Source organism: Primulina huaijiensis, chromosome 1 (genome assembly GCF_012295235.1).
Source record: "Primulina huaijiensis isolate GDHJ02 chromosome 1, ASM1229523v2, whole genome shotgun sequence".
NCBI lineage: Eukaryota > Viridiplantae > Streptophyta > Magnoliopsida > Lamiales > Gesneriaceae > Primulina > Primulina huaijiensis.
Window position 1 is genome coordinate 565,846 of NC_133306.1, and position 19,603 is coordinate 585,448.

Genomic DNA, 19,603 nt, shown 5'->3' on the forward strand with positions numbered 1-19,603 from the left:
TTTAAAATCATGCATGCATGATTTTAATTATATACTATGGAGATATATATATATATATATATATTATTGGTTTTTTCAGAGAGAATGAATAAGGCTTCACTACAAGGAAAATCGTATTTAACAACACATCAAAGACAACGGTTTTTAAACTGTTGTCTATTAACGTTTCTCTGCAAGCTACGACAACGGTTTGTAAAAAACCGTTGTCTCTCAACTGGTTTTTCTACAAATTTTGTTATCAATATTAGATTTTGCGACGGTTTAAGTAAAATCTGTCGCTAAACTTAGCGACAGTTATACTATACCGTCGCTAATATAAATATTGCGACGGTTTAAGTATATCCGTCGCTAAAATTAGCGACGGTTTTAAGTAAAACTGTCGCCGATGTAGATATAGCGACGAATTTACGAAAACAGTCGCTAAATTTAGCGACGGTTTTTGTATAACCATCGCTAAGTTTAGCGACTCTTTTGGTAAACCGTCGCCGATCTATAATTAGCGACATTTTATATTTAACCGTCGCTATATTTAGCGACGGTTTATTATAACCTTTGCTAAATAAAGCGACAGTTCTTGTAAAAACGTCGCTAATTTTAAATCGACGACAGTTAAAAATAACCGTCGCTAACTGCGACGGTTCAAGTCAAAACCGTCGCAAACTGTCTATAAATACCTCCACCCTCATCCATTTTCTACCATACCACTTCACAACACTTAAAATTTTTCTTCTTTACACAATTTTAATTTCGTTTTTCTCGTTAAAGTTTAATAAATTTTTAAAATCAGGAATATAGTATTTTCGACAGTAAATCAAGAATATAATTAGCATTGTTAGTTTTTTAATATATTTATTAAAATATTAAAAGTGAAATTTTTTTTTATTTTACTGAAAAAAATAGCGACGGAAAGCATAAAATACCGTCGCTAATATTAGAGACGCAATTTAAAAAATACCGTCGCTAAATTTAGCGACGGTGTATAAAACCGTCGCTCTTTAGCGACCATTTTAATTACGACCGTCGCTAATTTTAGCGACGGTTAACGATGATGTCCGTCGCAAATTGTAACTACCACAACACTCCAAAACCGTTGTCTTTTAGCGAATTCTTTAACTACATGACCTTTAACAACGGTTTTATATACCTACGACAACGGTTTTTCACCGTCATCTTTAGACGTCTACGACAACGGTTTTTCACCGTTGTCTTTGAGCACACCCTTTAACCACATGGCTTCTAACAACGGTTTTAAAAGGCCTACAACAACGGGAAAAAACCGTTGTCGTAGGCCTTTTTTCTTGTAGTGCTTCTGACATTGTTATATATTTTTTAAAGCCTTGAGCAATCTACAAATGTTAAAAAAATATATCAAACAAGCTAAACACCCACCAAAACTGGACATAATTAATTTGTACCTTTGGACCAAAAATCCCCATTATATAAAACATTTACCATTGAAAATATCATTCCAAGACTTAATCACAAATTAGTTAAGTCGACTATATGGTTAATTCTCTTTTCTTTTTTGGTTTTTATGCTTTATTTCAAATCAAAATCTTGACTAATTTTTCATCAAGTTGTTAGTCAATTAATTCAAGATTGGGCTCAACTTCAACGCGAAACGATTTGTTTGAGCTATTAAGAAGTTGATTTTTTGGGCAAGATCGATAAATTAGATCCACGGATGGACAATGCAAAGACTCAAAAGACCTTTTCTATGTGAAAAATGCAGAATAACATTTTTTGCTATTATAAAAAATATATTTTAAAGAATATATCCATTGATTGAACCCAAATATTCATGCTGATCAAACTTGATCAAGGTTTAGCCTAGCTATCCGCTCACATTAAAGAACAAGTAAATAAATATGTAGAGAGAAACAACGACTGAGAAAACTCGTTTCACTGTGGGAAAATTTTGTTTTTCACTAAAAGCATGTTGCATGATATATAATTCAGAGATTGATAGCCAGTGCAAAGATCCAATTGAACATCAAGAAAAGCATCTCTATTGTTACATTTGATAGCCAGAGTGCAAAGTTACCCAGAGCATTCTTTTAGTTGTTTGACTAAAATTTAATCCTTATATGTAACTGATTAATTAGTTCTGCTTGATTATTTTTTCCTGATCAAGACCAAAACATCTATCAAACATCTAAATGTTTAAACACTTTGGTAGTCTAGCTACTTTAAATACTTGTAATAATTTTCAGTAATTGTGGCACAAGCTAGGCACTTCATCAAATTGACAAATATATAGAGAAACACAACTGAAATGACTTCAATGTGAGCTCTGACTTAAATCCATGTTCACATATAAAATATGACAGTAGATTAGATTAAATAGGCGATCAAACGCACGCAAAAATATACATCCTGTTGATCTTTGAATGATATAATTGATGAAAATCGCGTACGGTAGCAAAAAAATTTACACTTGTGGTAGGCTTCCAAACTTTTCTTAATTGGTTGTAACCTCCATAGGTTCTCTACATGTTTGAAGAGCTTTAGACAAAGAGAAACAAAGATCACTGTCCATCTCATATGAATCATAATTAGAATTGACAGTTCAAGAAAAAATAAGTACCTGTTGATGAACCTGTGCTGATCAAGAATGTCACATAGGCTTGATTGTGCTATTAAGCTGCTAATATCACAATTTTGATTTATGTTTTGCTGAAACCCGAGCATCGAATTGTGCTTCAACATCCTTCTGATGACAAGGGATTCTTGAATTAGGTCTTCAGTTGCAGCAGCTGTATTGGCTAAGGGAAAATGGAAGCTAGGCTCAGTATTGGAAGGGGGCACTTTGCAAACTTCTGAAAGACTCTTTCTAGCCTGAATTGGGATTGAAGGGTTCAAGTCAGAAGCCATGTTGCTAGATTCAGTAAGCTTCTTCATGCACAGTTTTTCTCTCGTTCTTTCCCTAGCTCTTGCTCTTGCCTTAGCCCTCGATTCTTTGGCAAGGTTCAATACATCTTGCTGCGGATCTTTTGCTTTTCTACATCTGTAAGTATTTGTCGGGACTAAGTTCCCATTAGAATCTGCGTCTAAGTAGTTTCCATTTTCCAACTCTATTACCTCGAACTCTGAAGGGGAAGAAATGCTCTTATTAGTGCAAGTAGAGGCATCACTTCTCTTCAACTGCACCAGCTCCTTGATTGCGGCTTTCGATTTCGTAAGCAGCCATTCAAGGGTTTTACTTGGCTTGTCAAACGCTAGCATTTCTTGAAGATCAAAAAACTTTCTTGCCATGCCTATCGACAGCCTGACTCTCCGATCCCTCGGCCCTTGAGATGTCACTATTTTACTGTGCCGATCTTTTTTTACCGTTTGCTTTGCTTGAAACGTGTTAGCCATGGTAAAATTAGGGTCTTCATTTATCACACCGATTACATCTTGGTTGTACAAGGTAGAAGCTTCAAGAAACGGAGCATTTGCGCCTACAAAGTGTCCCGCGAGAATGTCATGGTGGTGCTGATAAAGCAAGAATTCAGCGCCATTTAGGTCGAAGACGGAAGTAGAGGTGTGAGATTGAAGAGGAGATGAAACCTGCGGAAGCTGCAGGTATGTGCTCTTGCTAAACATTTTAGAACTTAAAGATTGAAAAAATGGTAAACCCTAGTTATGTTTCTTTGCATAAAACTAGGCATCAAGATAACCCATAGACTAAAAACCCCTTTCAATCCTTGATTAATTTCAATCATTTTTGGCCAAGGTTGAAGTTTTCCCCAGAGGGAAAAAGGGCGGCTGTTCGGAACATAAAATGTGCAATTGCTATAATTGCTTTATTTATGTAAGGAAAACGACTTTGCCTGAGAAAGACTGGAAGCTAGCGTGTAGGTTAAAAACGGAGGACGAAGATATGATGAATTGGGGAAGTTGGGATTCAATTTTCAGGAGTAAAAGGGCAGTACCTTTTCTTCGAACGCCGAATAGAATTGCCGAGATACACTGCATTTGGCATTAATTGGCTGTAGAAATTAAACAACCTAGTTTAACTTATTATACTATCTTTTACCAGTACAATATATTGTCAATTCAATATGTAATCCACTGTTTCTGCTACAGTTCCTCCACTTCAGAAACATATCATTATCATCCTCTAAATAATGATTCGTTCATTAGTATGCATCGACCACTTTGGCAGAATGAAAACTACCGAAAAACACTGTTTATAAAAACCAATTACCAAATTCAAAAATGATATAAAACATCATAAAACCTAACGTTTAGGCATACAAAATAGACCAATACAGTAACATATACACGGTTCGCTCCAATTAGGCTTGATGGTTTTTGGAGTTCCAACTTTCAAATCTTGAAAGAAAAGGTAGCTAGGGTTAATTTGGCGTGTAACAAACCAGGACTTAGGTTTTTCCAAGCAAGAGCCTTGAGGTCTCTTTGTAGGTGTGACCTTTGCATGAATGGTGAAAAAAGGCTGTGTTTCAAAAACAGATTTTTAGAGTCTAAAGAATTCGTACCTTTGTCTATAAGCCTACGCAATGGACAAACTCAACTTCGTTGGCTTCTCTTTCAACGGGGGCCCATTACCTTCGTGTCCTGTTCACCGTTCCTCAGAATATGCACTCGTCTCTCCATTTCCGGCATGACAGTAAGCAACCCACAAATCTCTTCTGGTTCAGCCTGCAGCTTTTAATTTTATCCCTTCTCTGTAAGTACTGTAAACAATTAATTTAACTTTTTTTTTGCTTTTATTTGGAGAAATATAGTGAGATTATTGATTTAATAACCATTTTGCAGCGTAAACTAGCTAAAACTCGAAGGGTTTGGATTTTTTATCCTAATGGCTAGTTTTGAGCTACAATCTTGCCATTTTTATTTCCTTGGTGCGTAATATACAGTTTATTTATATAAAAATGCTTTAGGGTTCGTGTTAAGCTTAAGTCACTTATCATTGAATACTTGAATTTCTTTTAGCCCAAGCCTTTCATTTTTTGAAAAAAGAAAAAGCAAACAAAAGTCTGTGAGATAAATTTGGATTCTATATATAGCTAAAAAATAAACTCTTATAATTACAAATTTATCTTTGAATTTCTCTCTTTTTGAATCTCATGTGTTGTGAGAAGCATTAATGGATTTTTTCCATCAAATTTTATTCATTTTGTGTTCTTGAATTTTTTTTCTTTTCGATATGAGCGGTGAAGATATAGAAAAACTCTCTTTTCCGAGTTTTTTGGTTAAAATTTATCAATTTGTAAAAATTTCAAGTGCGGCAAAGTACATTATATCACACGCACTATTAGAACATAATCAAATAACCACGGTTGTTCTTGTGGGATTGCTAGATAGGATAAAATAAAAGATATTAAGAAAAGAATATGTGGTTATGTGGTATTAGGGATGGCTCATGGCTTAGTCCGATGCTATATACAGTGGTGGAGCTAGAAATATGGCTCTGATTGGGACTAAATTTTAAATTCTAGAATCTTTTAATATTTTAAATTGATCTACCAGAACTAATATCATATTATTCCAAAATTTACATATAAATTTAAAAAAAATTGGGTCACCCAAGCTTTATACATGCATGTGGCTCTGCCACTGGCTATATATATAATTCATTTGAAGCACTGATATGTGCAACCCCGGCCCCCATATATTTAAAATCCAAATAAATTAAGTTTGTATTTGGGGAGATGAATTTAAAATCTATGGATTTCGATTATATTTTATTGTTTAAAACACAATATATCAAATTTAAATTCATACTTTACTTATTTACATATTAATTATACAAAGTACAATAAGTTTCAAATGATACCATTATTAGATGAACTTGAAATATATTATAATTAACATGAAATATTATATAAACATGAAAGATGTGAATTTAAAGTTTATAATCTTACTTCTCTAAGAACAAAAATACATTTGACCATTTGAAATTTATCGATCCAAATGCATTAACATAAGTCTATTCAGAAACTTTCAAACATATTCAAATGGTATTCCATTTGTGTTCTAAATTATTTAACATGTACCAAGATATATTGAACATGTTTTCAATAATGTTTTGTCCAATTTAAGCCAAAACTTAATTAAAATGCTAGTGTCATGGCACATATGTTGTGAGAGCCTAGCCCAAGCGAAAACCCTTAAAGCCCAGCCCATTTATGAATAAGTTAAATAAAAAAAAGATAATTATCCAAATTACTTTCTCTCTCCCGTAACTTCTCGGCAGCAAGCTTTATTTTTCTTTCTTTTTCAATTTCGAATCTTTGACCATCGATTGTGGCCACACCAGTGATCCAAAACTTAAAGTAAGCATAGATTCGCAAAGCCCGTGACAAGAGCTACGTTTTAGTACCGATATTGAAGAGTTTCTTGACTTTTCGACAAACCGCCGTTGGTTTCATCGTCAACTTGCCACCCGTACGTCGTCGGAATTCGGAAATTGACTGAGGGGTTTTATTCCCTATGTCATAGGCTTCATTTTGATATATATATTGAGGTACAAATCATGATTCCAGCAAGGTTGCTGTATTTTTGTTGGGTTAAATTTGGTATAGTACCAATATTGATATTTGTTATATTATTGATTGTAGGTACAAGAATTGTGCCGATTAGAGGTATTTACCAGATTTTCGGAATTTATTTGGATTAATTTCGAAAATTCAGATTTATATAATTGGATTTCCGAATTTTAGTGGTCAATAATTAGGTATTTAGCTGCTATAGAATTGTCATATATTAGTTTTAGAAATTGTAAAGCCTTAATTAAGGATTTTGGAATTTTAGGCTAAATTAGTGAATCTTGGAAAAATAAATTGAACTTGATATGAAATGTATTATTTGCCACATGATTGGATTATTCGAGAAATCCTTAAGAAATTTCAGGGGTAAATTAAGGGTTCAGTTGAGGTATGCATGAACTGTTTTATTATGACGTCTATATGATGTGAAATGACGTTAAGTACTTTGTAATGAGTTGTGGCGTGCCTTATGTGCTTCTGTGAATACGTGATTGCATTCATGCATTTATCTGTGTTGATACTATTAGTGCATAGCATTTCGAGCCTTGACTCTTTTGATTACTATTGATATTGATATTGATCTATTGAGTTGTTACGTCATCGATAGAGCGGGTGGGTAGGATTAGCACTCCTGATGACTTGCATGAGGGCTGAGCGGGTAGCTCCCGTACCCTCGATGCTACGTGCATGAATGAGTGGCGACTTGATGTTGCGTTGCTACGTTCCTGGCACGGGTGGCAACTGTTACTGTTGTTGATGCGATTCATTTTGACTCCGTTTGGTATCCATTATCAGTTGTTACCTTTCACTCATTGCATTACATTGCATTGCATTACATTTTACTTGATATTATTTCATGTCAGTTATATTTGTCGTAATATTATTGGTTCGTCGTACTGGGGCCCGACCCCTCGTTTCTTTTTATGTTGTGGTTGTTTTTTATGCCATAGCAGGTTATCCAGGAGGATTTGACGCGTCTGGTGGAGCGTCAGGTAGTGGTGCCCAGTTGTCGAGTCATGGTTGAGAGTTCCCAGATATATATATATATGGAGTCATACATTTATCGGAGAGATGTCCTGTGTAGCTGTACTGTTATTTTTACGATGTTTTGAATTGATAGTTGTGTGATCGAGCCTTGCCGGCTCTGCATGTGTTTAGTCCTGGCCAATGCGGCTATAGGTTGTGAATTGATGTTATGACTTTATTTCGAGTATATAAATATTATTTGTGATGTTTTGATTTTTTTTGGGATGTCCTGTTTACGAATAGGTCATGCCAAAATTTCTGTAGGCCCAAAATAGAAAATTTTAATCGTTTTCGCTGTTTATATTAAGAAATCCTGATTGTTTGGTCATTAAATATTAATCAGGAGCACATGCCCCCACATATGTTGCGCGCGTATGATATGATATGATACATGACTACTTTGTACCGATTATGTATAATACAGTTTTTTTCTTAAATTATTGGTTTAATTATTTAGAAGCAAGAGTGTTTAGGTACCAAAAAACGTAAATTAAAACTTTCAGCAATGCAATAAGAAGTCAAAATGAAAAAATATTTATTTTAAAAAAAATTAATGAAAAGAGGAAGCCATGATTCAATGTGAATGTGTTGAGAATTCAATCGATTAATCATGGCAGTAAGGCTGCCATGTTGACGAATCACACTTTAATTTCCCACGTGTCATGTCAAGATAGCAGAGAGACCAATATAATGGGATTGGGAACTGGGATTCAAATTTAATGTTATATATATATATATATATATATATATATCATACTCCATAGCTGTTTAATTGTCCAAGCTCAACAAATATAGAGATATATATCTACATAGAACTACTTGTATATGTTAAGATTATGGTGATGTAAAATATGTCGAGTGTGTTTTTTTTCATCTGTGATTAGTATATTACATGATCTCGTTAAACTGAGGCATTACGCATCTCGCAAAAGCCATGCGTGCATAGATTGAGCAGAAGATAAATTATAAGTTTACGATATAAAAAAATCCCATATAAATAATTCAGGGAAATTATAACTAACAACAATTGCTGTTTCTTATTTCTAAATTCTTGATTATTATATCAATCGTGCCAGCAAAGAAGCATCACTGCACATCTTCTTATGATGTAGAGCCTTGCTCTTTGTTCTTTCAAAAATCTCCCCAGTTTTTTCGTCGATAATTTCTTCTTCGACCCTTCCAAATCCGACGACATCGATGATGAAGAATTTGTCATTTTCATTTGTTTCAAATAAATGACTGTTTGGTGAAAAAGAAAAATTGGTTGTATAGTGATCGAAGATGGAAAAACTTAAAATTTGGGCTTTATTTCGATGCTAAATCTTCTTTTCCTCCTCTTCTTCTTTTTCTAAGTGTATAGGGATTCGATGCATGCAATTCGCTGAGTATGAGATGAAGAGCAAAAGGGGTCTTATATAATGCATGGTCCGAGGACTTGTGCCCCATCGTTCTATATAATTAATACACAAGAATCAAGATGAAATATTTTATTTAGAATAACAGCTGGTATATTGTTATATATAATTTATAATGATGATTAGTTAATTAAATATGCTTCATATATCTTGTATATATATGCTCTCATTTTTCTGTGTGACACGTCACTAGCATAATCTACAATATTAAATTAAAATCGAAGCAAGCAATTTTCTTGGAATAAATAAATTAAATCCCCCGTGCTGCAAGTGCAAGTAACATTAATCGATCCACTTTCGAGAAAAGACTAGGTGAATGTGAGATTAGGAGGGAGACAGACTTGAAACATTTGATGGAAAGGGAATAAATTAAGGTTAAATAAGGCTGTTTTAAATGGCGCGGCTGCACAGTAAAGGGGGAACATACATTTTATGGCGTGAGACATCATCATACATGGTCCTTGCTCATCGGTACCCAGAAATCACCTGGTTCTTTCTTTCTGTTTCTTCGTACCTCCATTCGAATGGGACTGATCGAGTCGGGATTCGATCGTTTTCGAGTAAATGTAAGTTTGCACACTGTAATAAGATCTTACTTGAAAATTATATATACATCACCATTGTGTTATATATCAGAGTAAAGATGAGGATTTTCAATTTTCTTGCCAGATAAGTGCTAGAAATCATAAACAAAGAAGTCCTGGTAAAATTCATCAGCATAAGTTACGAAGTCTAAAATAGGAAGAAAAAAAAATATCATAATGTTTGTTTTGATTCTCTAAAGATTTTGATTCCAGACAGGACCTGGATTTAACGTTGAATTAAAATTTCAATTTGGAATGGACAGTATTTGCTGGTAAGGTAAACATTACGAATTAACCAAGTTCAATTGATCAGAATATCGAATAAATCTTTTTTGGATTTTGGTGTGGAGAGAATCACAAATCCTGATTTTATTCAATATTTTATGTCTTTCATCCTTTTGGTATTAATTATGACTAGTCGTGGGAACCCAAAATATCTTTTTAAATTTATTATTATGTAAGCTTAGTTAAAACAAAATAAATTCAATTGAAAATTCTTAATAAAGAAAACATAAGCTTAATAATAAAAAAAATAAAAACCCATGTGACACGGTCTGACAAATTAATTTTGCAAAACGAATATTTTATTTGGGTCATACATGAAAAAATATAATTTTTATGTGGAAAGTACTTTTTTTTAATCATAAATATGAGTAAGATTGATATGTCTCACTAATAAAGATATCTGAAATAAACTCATAAAAAAAAAACTATGATTTGCCTAAAACTACAATTGACTTCACCAACCAACATTTTTAGAACTATTATCGGACATATTTCTCACACGTTGGTGGGGGATGCCACTTTCTCTATTTATTTGACGAGAGAAGTAACATGCCATAATTTTTCTAAAAAATAATAATAAATACATCCATTAAATCATAATCCCACCTATTTATGGTTTCTCTATCTCTTTTACCAAATTTTAAAACTACTCCTCACAACATTTAAACTTGTGTTTCGAGCATGTATCTTCTGAAAACGGTCTTACGAATCTTTATTTGTGAGACGAATCAACCCTACCGATATTCACAATAAAAAGTAATACTCTTATCATAAAAAGTAATACTTTTTCATGGATGACCCAAATAAGATATCCGTCTCATAAAATACGATCAGTGAGACCTTCTCACACAAGTTTTTGCTCTTGTGTTTAGGTTGATGGATTTGATTTAGAGAAAAAGATTTGAATGACAATCATATTAGATGTATTTTAAAATTTTCACAATTAATATTAAAATTGCTTATTTAATGTAGTATGAATTTGAAATTTATTTGAAACTAACTAGGTAAAAAAAATTAACCTTTTAGATTTTATTAATAAATATTACAATTATTTATTTATTAGAGGGGAAAGTGGGAAAATTTTGAGTCTCAAACCCCTGACCCAGGCCGAATTGAGCGAGCGAGACCTGCATTGGCCCATGATTTATAACAGAGACGTAAAATTGGGCCTTTATTGCCCAACAAATGTCAGCAACATAGCATATGTTGATTCGGTAGACTCTAGCCCCACCTTATAAGTGAATTTGGCCAGCTTATATTCGACCAGTTAATTGCTATATATTATAGAAATCTAATATTATATTTTAAGAAAGAATATCTTGAATTATTAATTTGATATTTTTGCATGCATTATTTGTCACACCTCGGGCTAAGACCTGCACTTGTTCAACTGCAAAATAAGATCTTATAGCAACTAGAAGTATGTGTTCTCGTTTTACAAAAATAATTAACTCAAGATGTTAAAAGAATTAATTGTATCTCAAAAAAATACACATATACGTACGCCCCGGACCACCCCTCCCAGTCGGACCACCCCCCTCCGCCGATTGTGTGCGGAGGGGGTGGTCCGACTGGGAGGGGTGGTCCGGGGCGTACGTATATGTGTATTTTTTGAACCATTTTAAATCTTATTTTTTTCCACCAATGGGACAAGCTAGGGTATGACGTTATTACATTAAAAATGTCCCTTCATTAATTCTTATCGGTCTCGGGTCCTTAGTTCCAGGTTCTATTAAATACAAAATTATCCAACCACGTCACAATTATCCACTAATTAATTTTCTAATCCCTGTGAATATTTATTAATTCGACTATTAATTGCTTTCCATAATAATAATTTGGACATGTACAACTGGAACCCACCCGCGAGCCGCAAATTATGGGGTGAAACGTGTAAATTATAATTTTCAATTTTCTTGCCAATATCCACTTTGTGGGACTTTTGCATGTTTAGTAATTATGCATTGAATAAATGCAATAAAATCTACTGTTCCGCCGCGTAATTCCCCGGATAAAAAATATATATTAATAAATACAGAGGTGGGTCTCCATTGTTGAGGCAACTAATTGAGACGCAATTCATCATCACATATGTATCAACCTAACTATCTCTCAGGAAACATGCATGTATAATCTCGTGGAATTGTTATTCATTTTTCTGAAAAAAATTAGATAAATAATTCAGTGTTCATCAATGGCGTTCAGCAGAAAATTAGTTCGAAGTCTGTTAAACGTATCAAGAATCAGCAGCCGTGCTTTAACAAGCTGCTGTGTTTTCCCACCATGCACGGTGGCGAAAACGGCCTCTTTTAAGACAGCCCAGAAAGCCTCCATGTGTTAGGTTTGATTATTTAATAGAGTGGGACACACGTATTAAATAAAATAATATTAAAACATGTTTTCTCAATCCCACATCGGTTTTGTTAAGAAAGTTGCTGGAGAGAATTAGTTATAAATAGAGCTCAATTCCTTCAGTTATTGTATCCCAAAATCAAAAGCCTTTTAGCTTTGATAAATAGAAAGTACATAGAAAAAAGAGTGTATTTTTTTCTTGAGTACGGGAATTCTCTTTGTGTGAGTTAGAGAAATTATTTTCTCGGTATACTAGGATTGAGAGTGTGAGAAATATTGAGTGTATTTGTGTATACACTTGTTGTAATATTTCTCCTGTTATAAAAGTTGCAGTGCTCCGTAGACGTAACCTATATTGGGTGAACCACGTAAATCTTTTTGTTCTTGTTGATTATTTTATTCCACAATTTTGGTACTATATTATCATCGTGATCGGCATCGCTTCGGGGGTGTAATTCCCCAACAACTGGTATCAGAGCCTTGTTGTGAAAATTCTTAAGAATTCTGAGTATGCTCTGTGGTTGCAGCTTTGTCTGATCTTCCACATCAGAAAAGATTTTTTAGATTTTTCGCTAAGGCTAGAGAAGTGATGGCCGGAGATGATGGATCGGGACCAGGAATCAACAAGTTCGACGGAACAGATTTTTCGTTCTGGCGGTTACAGATAAGAGATTATCTGTACAGTAAGAAGCTGCATCAACCTCTATCAGGAAAGAAATCGGAAAAGATGGAGGATGATGATTGGGAGCTCTTTGACCGACAGGTTTTAGGTGTCATACCATTGACCCTAACAAAGAACGTGGCGCATAACGTGGCGGAGGCCAAAACCACGTAGGAGATGATGACCATTCTATCAGACATGTACGAGAAGCCATCAGCAAACAACAAAGTACATCTCATGAAGAAGTTATTCAACTTGAAGATGGGAGAAGGTGCTTCGGTGGCAAAACACATAAATGAATTCAACACGATTGTCTCCCAGCTGACATCGGTGGACATCAAATTTGATGATGAGATTCGTGCACTTATTCTTCTGGCGTCTTTACCAGAAAATTGGGAACCGATGCGGGCAGCGGTTAGCAACTCTGTTGGAAAAGGAAAACTACAACTCAATGATGTTAGAGATCAAATCCTTGCTGAAGAAGTTCGCAGGAAAGACTCGGGTGAAGCAACATCATCGAGATCTGCTCTAAATCTTGATAACAGAGGAAGAGGCAGGAGTGGTGAAAGGAGTTCCAACCGATGGCGCGGTAGATCCAAGTCAAGAAATGGAAAAGACAAAAACATCTTTGAAAAGAATATGAAGTGCTGGAGCTGTGGTGAGACTGGTCACCTGAAAAAGAACTGCAGATCAACGAAGAATAATGCCAATGCTGTCACTGATGAAGTACATGATGCTCTGCTATTATCCATGGAAAGCCCTGTTGATTCTTGGGTTATGGACTTAGGAGCTTCGTTTCATACCACTGGTGATCGCGATGTATTTGATAACTAAATCGCTGGCGATTACGAAAAAAATTTTCTGGCTGATGGAAAACCCTTGGAAATTGTTGGTATGGGTGATGTACGGATGAAGATGTCGAATGGATCTGTCTGGAAAATCAACAAAGTCAGGCATGTACCAAAATTGACACGCAATCTGATCTCGGTGGGACAGCTCGATGATGAAGGCCACAATGTGACCTTCGGTGATGGTTCCTGGAAAGTGAACAAAGGAGCCATGATTGTTGCTCGAGGAAAGAAAACTGGAACACTGTATATGACTTCTAGTTGCAGAGACACATTAGCAGCTGTGGATGCTGGAGCCAATTCAAGTCTATGGCATTATAGACTTGGACACATGAGTGAGAAGGGAATGAAGATGTTGGTGTCAAAAGGAAAGCTACCAGAATTAAAGACTGTTGAACACCAACTATGTGAAAGCTGTATCTTTGGAAAGCAGAAGAAGGTGAGCTTTTCAAAAGGCGGTAGAGAACCGAAAGCAGCAAAGTTGGAGCTGGTTCATACTGATGTATGAGGACCATCTCCTGTGACATCCCTTGGAGGCTCGAGATACTATGTCACATTCATTGACGATTCGAGTAGAAAAGTTTGGGTTTATTTTCTGAAAAATAAATCTGATGTTTACGAGACTTTTAAAAGGTGGAAAGCCATGGTGGAAAATGAGACCAACTTGAAGGTGAAGTGCTTACGGTCTGACAATGGTGGAGAATATGAAGATGATGAGTTCAAGAAATATTGTGCACAGAACGGGATCAAGATAGAGAAAATCATTCCTGGTACACCTCAACAGAATGGCGTAGCTGAAAGGATGAACAGGACCTTGAATGAACGCGCAAGGAGCATGAGATTGCATTCTGGATTGCCAAAATCATTCTGAGCTGATGCTGTTAACACTGCAGCATATATGATAAACAGAGGACTTTCGGTACCACTAGATTACAAAATACCCGAAGAGGTTTGGAGCGGCAAAGAAGTAAACCTTTATTTCTTGAAAGTGTTTAGAAGTCTATCCTATGTTCATATTGATTCAGCAAGCAGAACACAACTTGATCCGAAATCAAAGAAGTGCTTCTTTCTTGGTTATGGAGATAATGAGTTTGGTTATCGTTTTTGGGATGACCAAAATCGGAAGATCATTCGGAGCAGGGATGTAATCTTTAATGAGAAATTTCTGTACAAGGACAAATCAGACATTGGAGTTGGAGATGAATGTCCTGAAGTCAAGAAGACTGATGAAGTGTCATTGACAAATATTCCTGTGAATGAATCGAAAACCAGTAACCAAGAAGATGAAGAAGAAACTGCACAAGATGATGACCCACAAACTCCGGTGATTGAACTCAGGAGATCCTTGAGAACCATTAGACCACCTGATAGATACTCCCCTGCACTTCACTATATTTTGCTGACAGACAAAGGTGAACCGAAGACTTATGTGGAGGCAATGCAAAATGATGACTCAACCAAGTGGGAGTTGGCCATGGAAGATGAGATGGATTCACTGTCATCCAATCAGACGTGGGAGTTGACAGAACTTCCGCAAGGCAAAAAGGCGTTTCATAACAAGTGGGTGTACCGATTAAAAGAAGAGCATGATGGTAGCAAGCAGTACAAGGCAAGACTTGTTGTAAAAGGCTTCCAACAACGGGAAGAAATTGATTACACCGAAATTTTCTCTCCGGTGGCTAAATTAACCACTATCAGGACTGTACTTGGACTAGTGGCGAAGGAAGACTTACATTTGGAGCAGTTGGATGTAAAGACTGCGTTTCTTCACGGTGACCTAGATGAAGAAATTTATATGAAGCAGCCACATGGCTTTGAAGTACGGGGAAAAGAGAGAATGGTGTGCAAACTTCAGAAGAGCTTGCACGGTATCAAACAAGCTCCAAGACAGTGGTACAAGAAGTTTGATAGATTCATGAGTGAAAATGGATTCCTAAGGTGTCAAGTTGATCACTGCTGTTATGTGAAAAGGTTTGACGGTTCTTATATCATACTACTGCTATATGTAGATGATATGCTGATAGCTGGAGCTTGTCTGGAAGAAATTGATAAACTCAAGAAAGATTTATCAAAGGAATTTGCCATGAAAGATTTGGGTGCTGCAAAGCAAATCCTTGGAATGAGGATCTTTAGAGACCGGGTTAATGGATTCTTGAAGTTATCTCAAGAAGAGTACGTGAAAAAGGTGGTTAACAGATTTCATATGGAGGAAGCTAAATTTGTGAGTACTCCTTTGGCTAGTCATTTCAAACTAACCAAAGCACAATCACCATCGACGGAGCAGGAGCAGGCTTATATGAATAAGGTTCCTTATGCTTCTGCTGTCGGAAGCCTCATGTATGCAATGGTGTGCACAAGACCAGACATAGCACATGCAGTGGGAGTTGTGAACAGGTTTATGAGTAATCCAGGAAAGCAACACTGGGATGCAGTTAAGTGGATTCTCAGGTATTTGAANTGAGGCTGAGTATGTTGCAGTTACAGAAGCTAGCAAGGAGATGATATGGTTGAAATCATTTCTGGAGGAATTGGGTCAGAAGCTTGAAGATAGCACATTATACTGTGACAGTCAGAGTGCTATTCATTTAGCAAAAAATCCTGTTTATCATGCTAGGACAAAGCATATACAGGTTAGGTACCATTTCATCAGATCAATGCTGGAAGATGGAGTCTTGATGCTGGAGAAGATTCCTGGAAGTAAAAATCCAGCCGATATGCTCACGAAGACGGTAACCATTGACAAACTGAAGTTGTGTTCAACTTCAGTTGGACTGCAAGAATAAATGAGGAGATATGAGCTGCTGCACTGATGGTGTGAAGACATGATTGAAATCAAGTCTTCAAGTGGGAGAATTGTTAGGTTTGATTATTTAATAGGGTGGAGCCCACGTATTAAATAAAATAATATTAAAACATGTTTTCTCAATCCCACGTCGGTTTTGTTAAGAAAGTTGCTGGAGAGAATTAGTTATAAATAGAGCTCAATTTCTTCAGTTATTGTATCTCAAAATCAAAAGTTTTTTAGCTTTGATAAATAGAGAGTACATAGAAAAAAAGAGTGTATTTTTTTTCTTGAGTGCGGGAATTCTCTTTGTGTGAGTTAGAGAAATTATTTTCTCGTTATACTCAGGTTGAGAGTTTGAGAAATATTGAGTGTGTACACTTGTTGTAATATTTCTCCTGTTATAAAAGTTGCAGTGCTCCGTGGACGTAGCCTATATTGGGTGAACCACGTAAATCTTTTTGTTCTTGTTGATTATTTTATTCCGCAATTTTGGTACTATATTATCATCGTGATCGGCATCGCTTCGGAGGTGTAATTCTCCAACACCATGAACCCTGGAGATGATGGTATATCTCGGCGATACCTCCACCACCTCTGGGTGGCGGCCTCCCAAGAACAGAGGTTGCATCCCCGCGGAGAAAAGATGCTGGAGACAATGGACATTGCAGGACAAAGGGCTGTGTATGATGGGTTATGGAAGCCGCAGGCGCAAGAGTCGACGGAGGGGAGGCTGACGGTGGCGGATGTAAGGAAGATTCTCCTAATTTCAAAGCTGGAAAAGGTTAAATCGAGGCTGAGGAAGATTGAGAAAGGTCGCGTTTCTTACATGGAGTTCTTGAAGATATGTGTAAAAGAATGCTTGAACGTTGATCAAGGGTTGGAGTGGGCAAAAAATCTTGATGAATCAGGGAGTGTTGTTGTTATTGGAAACACAGTATATATTAAGAAATGGGTTAGTTTGCGTTATATTCCTCAAAAAATGAAATGTACGTCAACAAGACGTATCAAATAATATTTTAGCTAGAAAGATGCATGAGACTAAAATTCGAAACGCCTGCCCGGTTTTTGAAATGACAGCTTGTAGAAGCAATCCAGTGTCTAGTCCATTTTCCCTCAGCTGACAAATGCTGCACTGATCCAAGAACAAGAGAAATCCAAGAGACGGAGAAACAGAAGTTCAATCCTCCTTTACTCTTTTAACTGATGATTTTATCCGGATTTCGGAAACTGAAATAATTTTAAATTCAATAGAAATGGGCGTTTATTTATCAATATAATGATATTGGGTTGGGCCTTAGAAGGAGTATCCAAGTTCATACCATATGGGACCTGTATTGTAACAGGTTGCGAGTTGCGAGTTGCGCGTGGCTGTCGCGAATTCACCCTTATTCGTAATATTCACATAAATTCCCAACGGGAAAAAATAAAGAAAGAAAGAAAGAAAAACCAACAGTTCAATCCTCCTTTTACTGTTATTTGGTGTGAATATGCCGTTTGATATGAAATATATGAGTACACGTCATTGTCTCATAATAATTAGATTTAAAAATAATAATGTACGTTATCCTTATCTTTCAATTTTTTTACCAGTACCAAGTTTTAAAACGTCAGCATAATTTGCTGCCTTTATTGAGGCTAGCTCCACAATTTGTGATTGATTACTACACTTCCATGTTCTCCACATGCTCTTCGTCTCTAATTCCCACCCCACGCACGACACAAATCAATTAAATTCAAATGCAGTCTACAATATTTACATCAATTATCGAATTTCTTTAAGATTATTAATTTCAATTCCTACCAAAATATGAACTACGACTTCTTTTGACTTAATTCACAAGAGATATATTGATTATATACATCTTTAAAATTTAAAATAAACAACATAACTAGTTAATTCTTCATAATATTTTTGTGATTGCAAATATTCCAATCAATTTATAAGTCGCAATTTGCAAATCACCAATTAATTTATAGTTATTGTTTTTCAATCCATATATATATATATATACTGATGCATTAATTTCGAGACCAATGTAGAACATATTTTTTCCACATATATTAGTGGATTTCAACGAAAAATTTATCATTTATTTGGAGACGTCAATTAAATTTTAAGNCGTGTGTATAGTAACTAATATATATGAAAATTAGAGAGCACTCGAGTAGGTGATGGGGCATTAATTGTTACGGAATATAAGCAACTGCATTTATGTTGCTCGATCCAAAGAATATAAAAAAATACATGTAGTCGGGCTATGCTTCCAAGTAATTTACATTTTTGTTCTCCGAGAAATAGAAATTACGACAATAAAATGACATTTAAGTTAATATAAAAGAATGAAAAATCATAATTTGCGGTCATCATATAAGTCAATTTGCACTTTCAGTACACTAACTCATATTTTTTTGGTCATATTATTAGTCTATGTCGGCGTGTGCGGTTGCAAATAAGTATTTTCCGGTCATCGGCTAAGGTTCAGGAAAAAGAGAGATTGAGGTAACAAAAAATGTGAGTTAGTGACTACAAATCGATTACTGATATTGAAAATGTGGAAATTCCAAAACCGAAATGGTAATTTTCACCGTTAAAGGAGGAGGAAATATGATCCAATTTCATCATAAATAAATAAAAAAGTGAAAATATGGGTCCTATCCGCAATTACTGCCTCCTCAAATCATTATTAGTGATGAAAGTGAAGCTAATTAATGGCTCCAAGAAAACTGTCGCAATACACGACAATGTATATTTCACGTCAGTTGCGTAACAAAATGATCCATCTAAATGAAAATACTGAAATCTCATTTTGAGTTATATTTATGATTTACTTTTATATCGAACAAATTATGCAGTCGAAAAAGGCAGTTTGATGTGTATTTTCATCGTTTAATTAAGTGACGATTTCAACATTATTAAAGAAATCTAGAAAAATTTTCCCCAATACAATAAACTAGCATTTAGTATATTACATAAATAAAGTTGAAATATTCTATGTCGAATTCATAATGACACAATTGTCACGCAATAATATCCGGATTGCTTATATGTTTGGATCAGTTATACGTAGATCCACATTTTCAAACCCGACCTCTTGGAATTTTGTGGTTTTGATTTGAAACTAATTAAATTTTTTTATATAAAACATTTTT

The 19,603-nt window shown here is 35.3% G+C and overlaps 2 protein-coding genes across 2 annotated transcripts; both read right to left on the minus strand.

Moving 5' to 3' along the window:
* Positions 1–2,461: 2,461 nt before the first annotated feature.
* On the minus strand, positions 2,462–3,867 carry LOC140982805 (transcription factor CYCLOIDEA-like). The gene is made up of 2 exons (XM_073449874.1): positions 2,588–3,867; positions 2,462–2,489 (listed from the first exon to the last, which is right to left on the minus strand). Exons 1-2 carry the CDS (start codon positions 3,586–3,588, stop codon positions 2,462–2,464), a joined length of 1,029 nt encoding a protein of 342 aa, XP_073305975.1. The 5' UTR covers positions 3,589–3,867.
* A 4,645-nt stretch (positions 3,868–8,512) lies between these two features.
* Positions 8,513–8,945, minus strand: LOC140977649 (small polypeptide DEVIL 4-like). Its single transcript, XM_073442415.1, has one exon. It carries the CDS (start codon positions 8,743–8,745, stop codon positions 8,587–8,589), a length of 159 nt encoding a protein of 52 aa, XP_073298516.1. The 5' UTR covers positions 8,746–8,945; the 3' UTR covers positions 8,513–8,586.
* Between the last annotated feature and the right edge of the window lie 10,658 nt (positions 8,946–19,603).

Bases quoted from the DNA above. Each gene is read 5' to 3' on its own strand.
- LOC140982805 (XM_073449874.1), bottom strand. From the start codon at position 3,588: ATGTTTAGCAAGAGCACATACCTGCAGCTTCCGCAGGTTTCATCTCCT. The intron at 2,490-2,587 runs GTACTTATTTTT...TCAAACATGTAG, and splicing joins CAGCACAGGTTCATCAACAG to AGAACCTATGGAGGTTACAA.
- LOC140977649 (XM_073442415.1), bottom strand. From the start codon at position 8,745: ATGAAAATGACAAATTCTTCATCATCGATGTCGTCGGATTTGGAAGGG.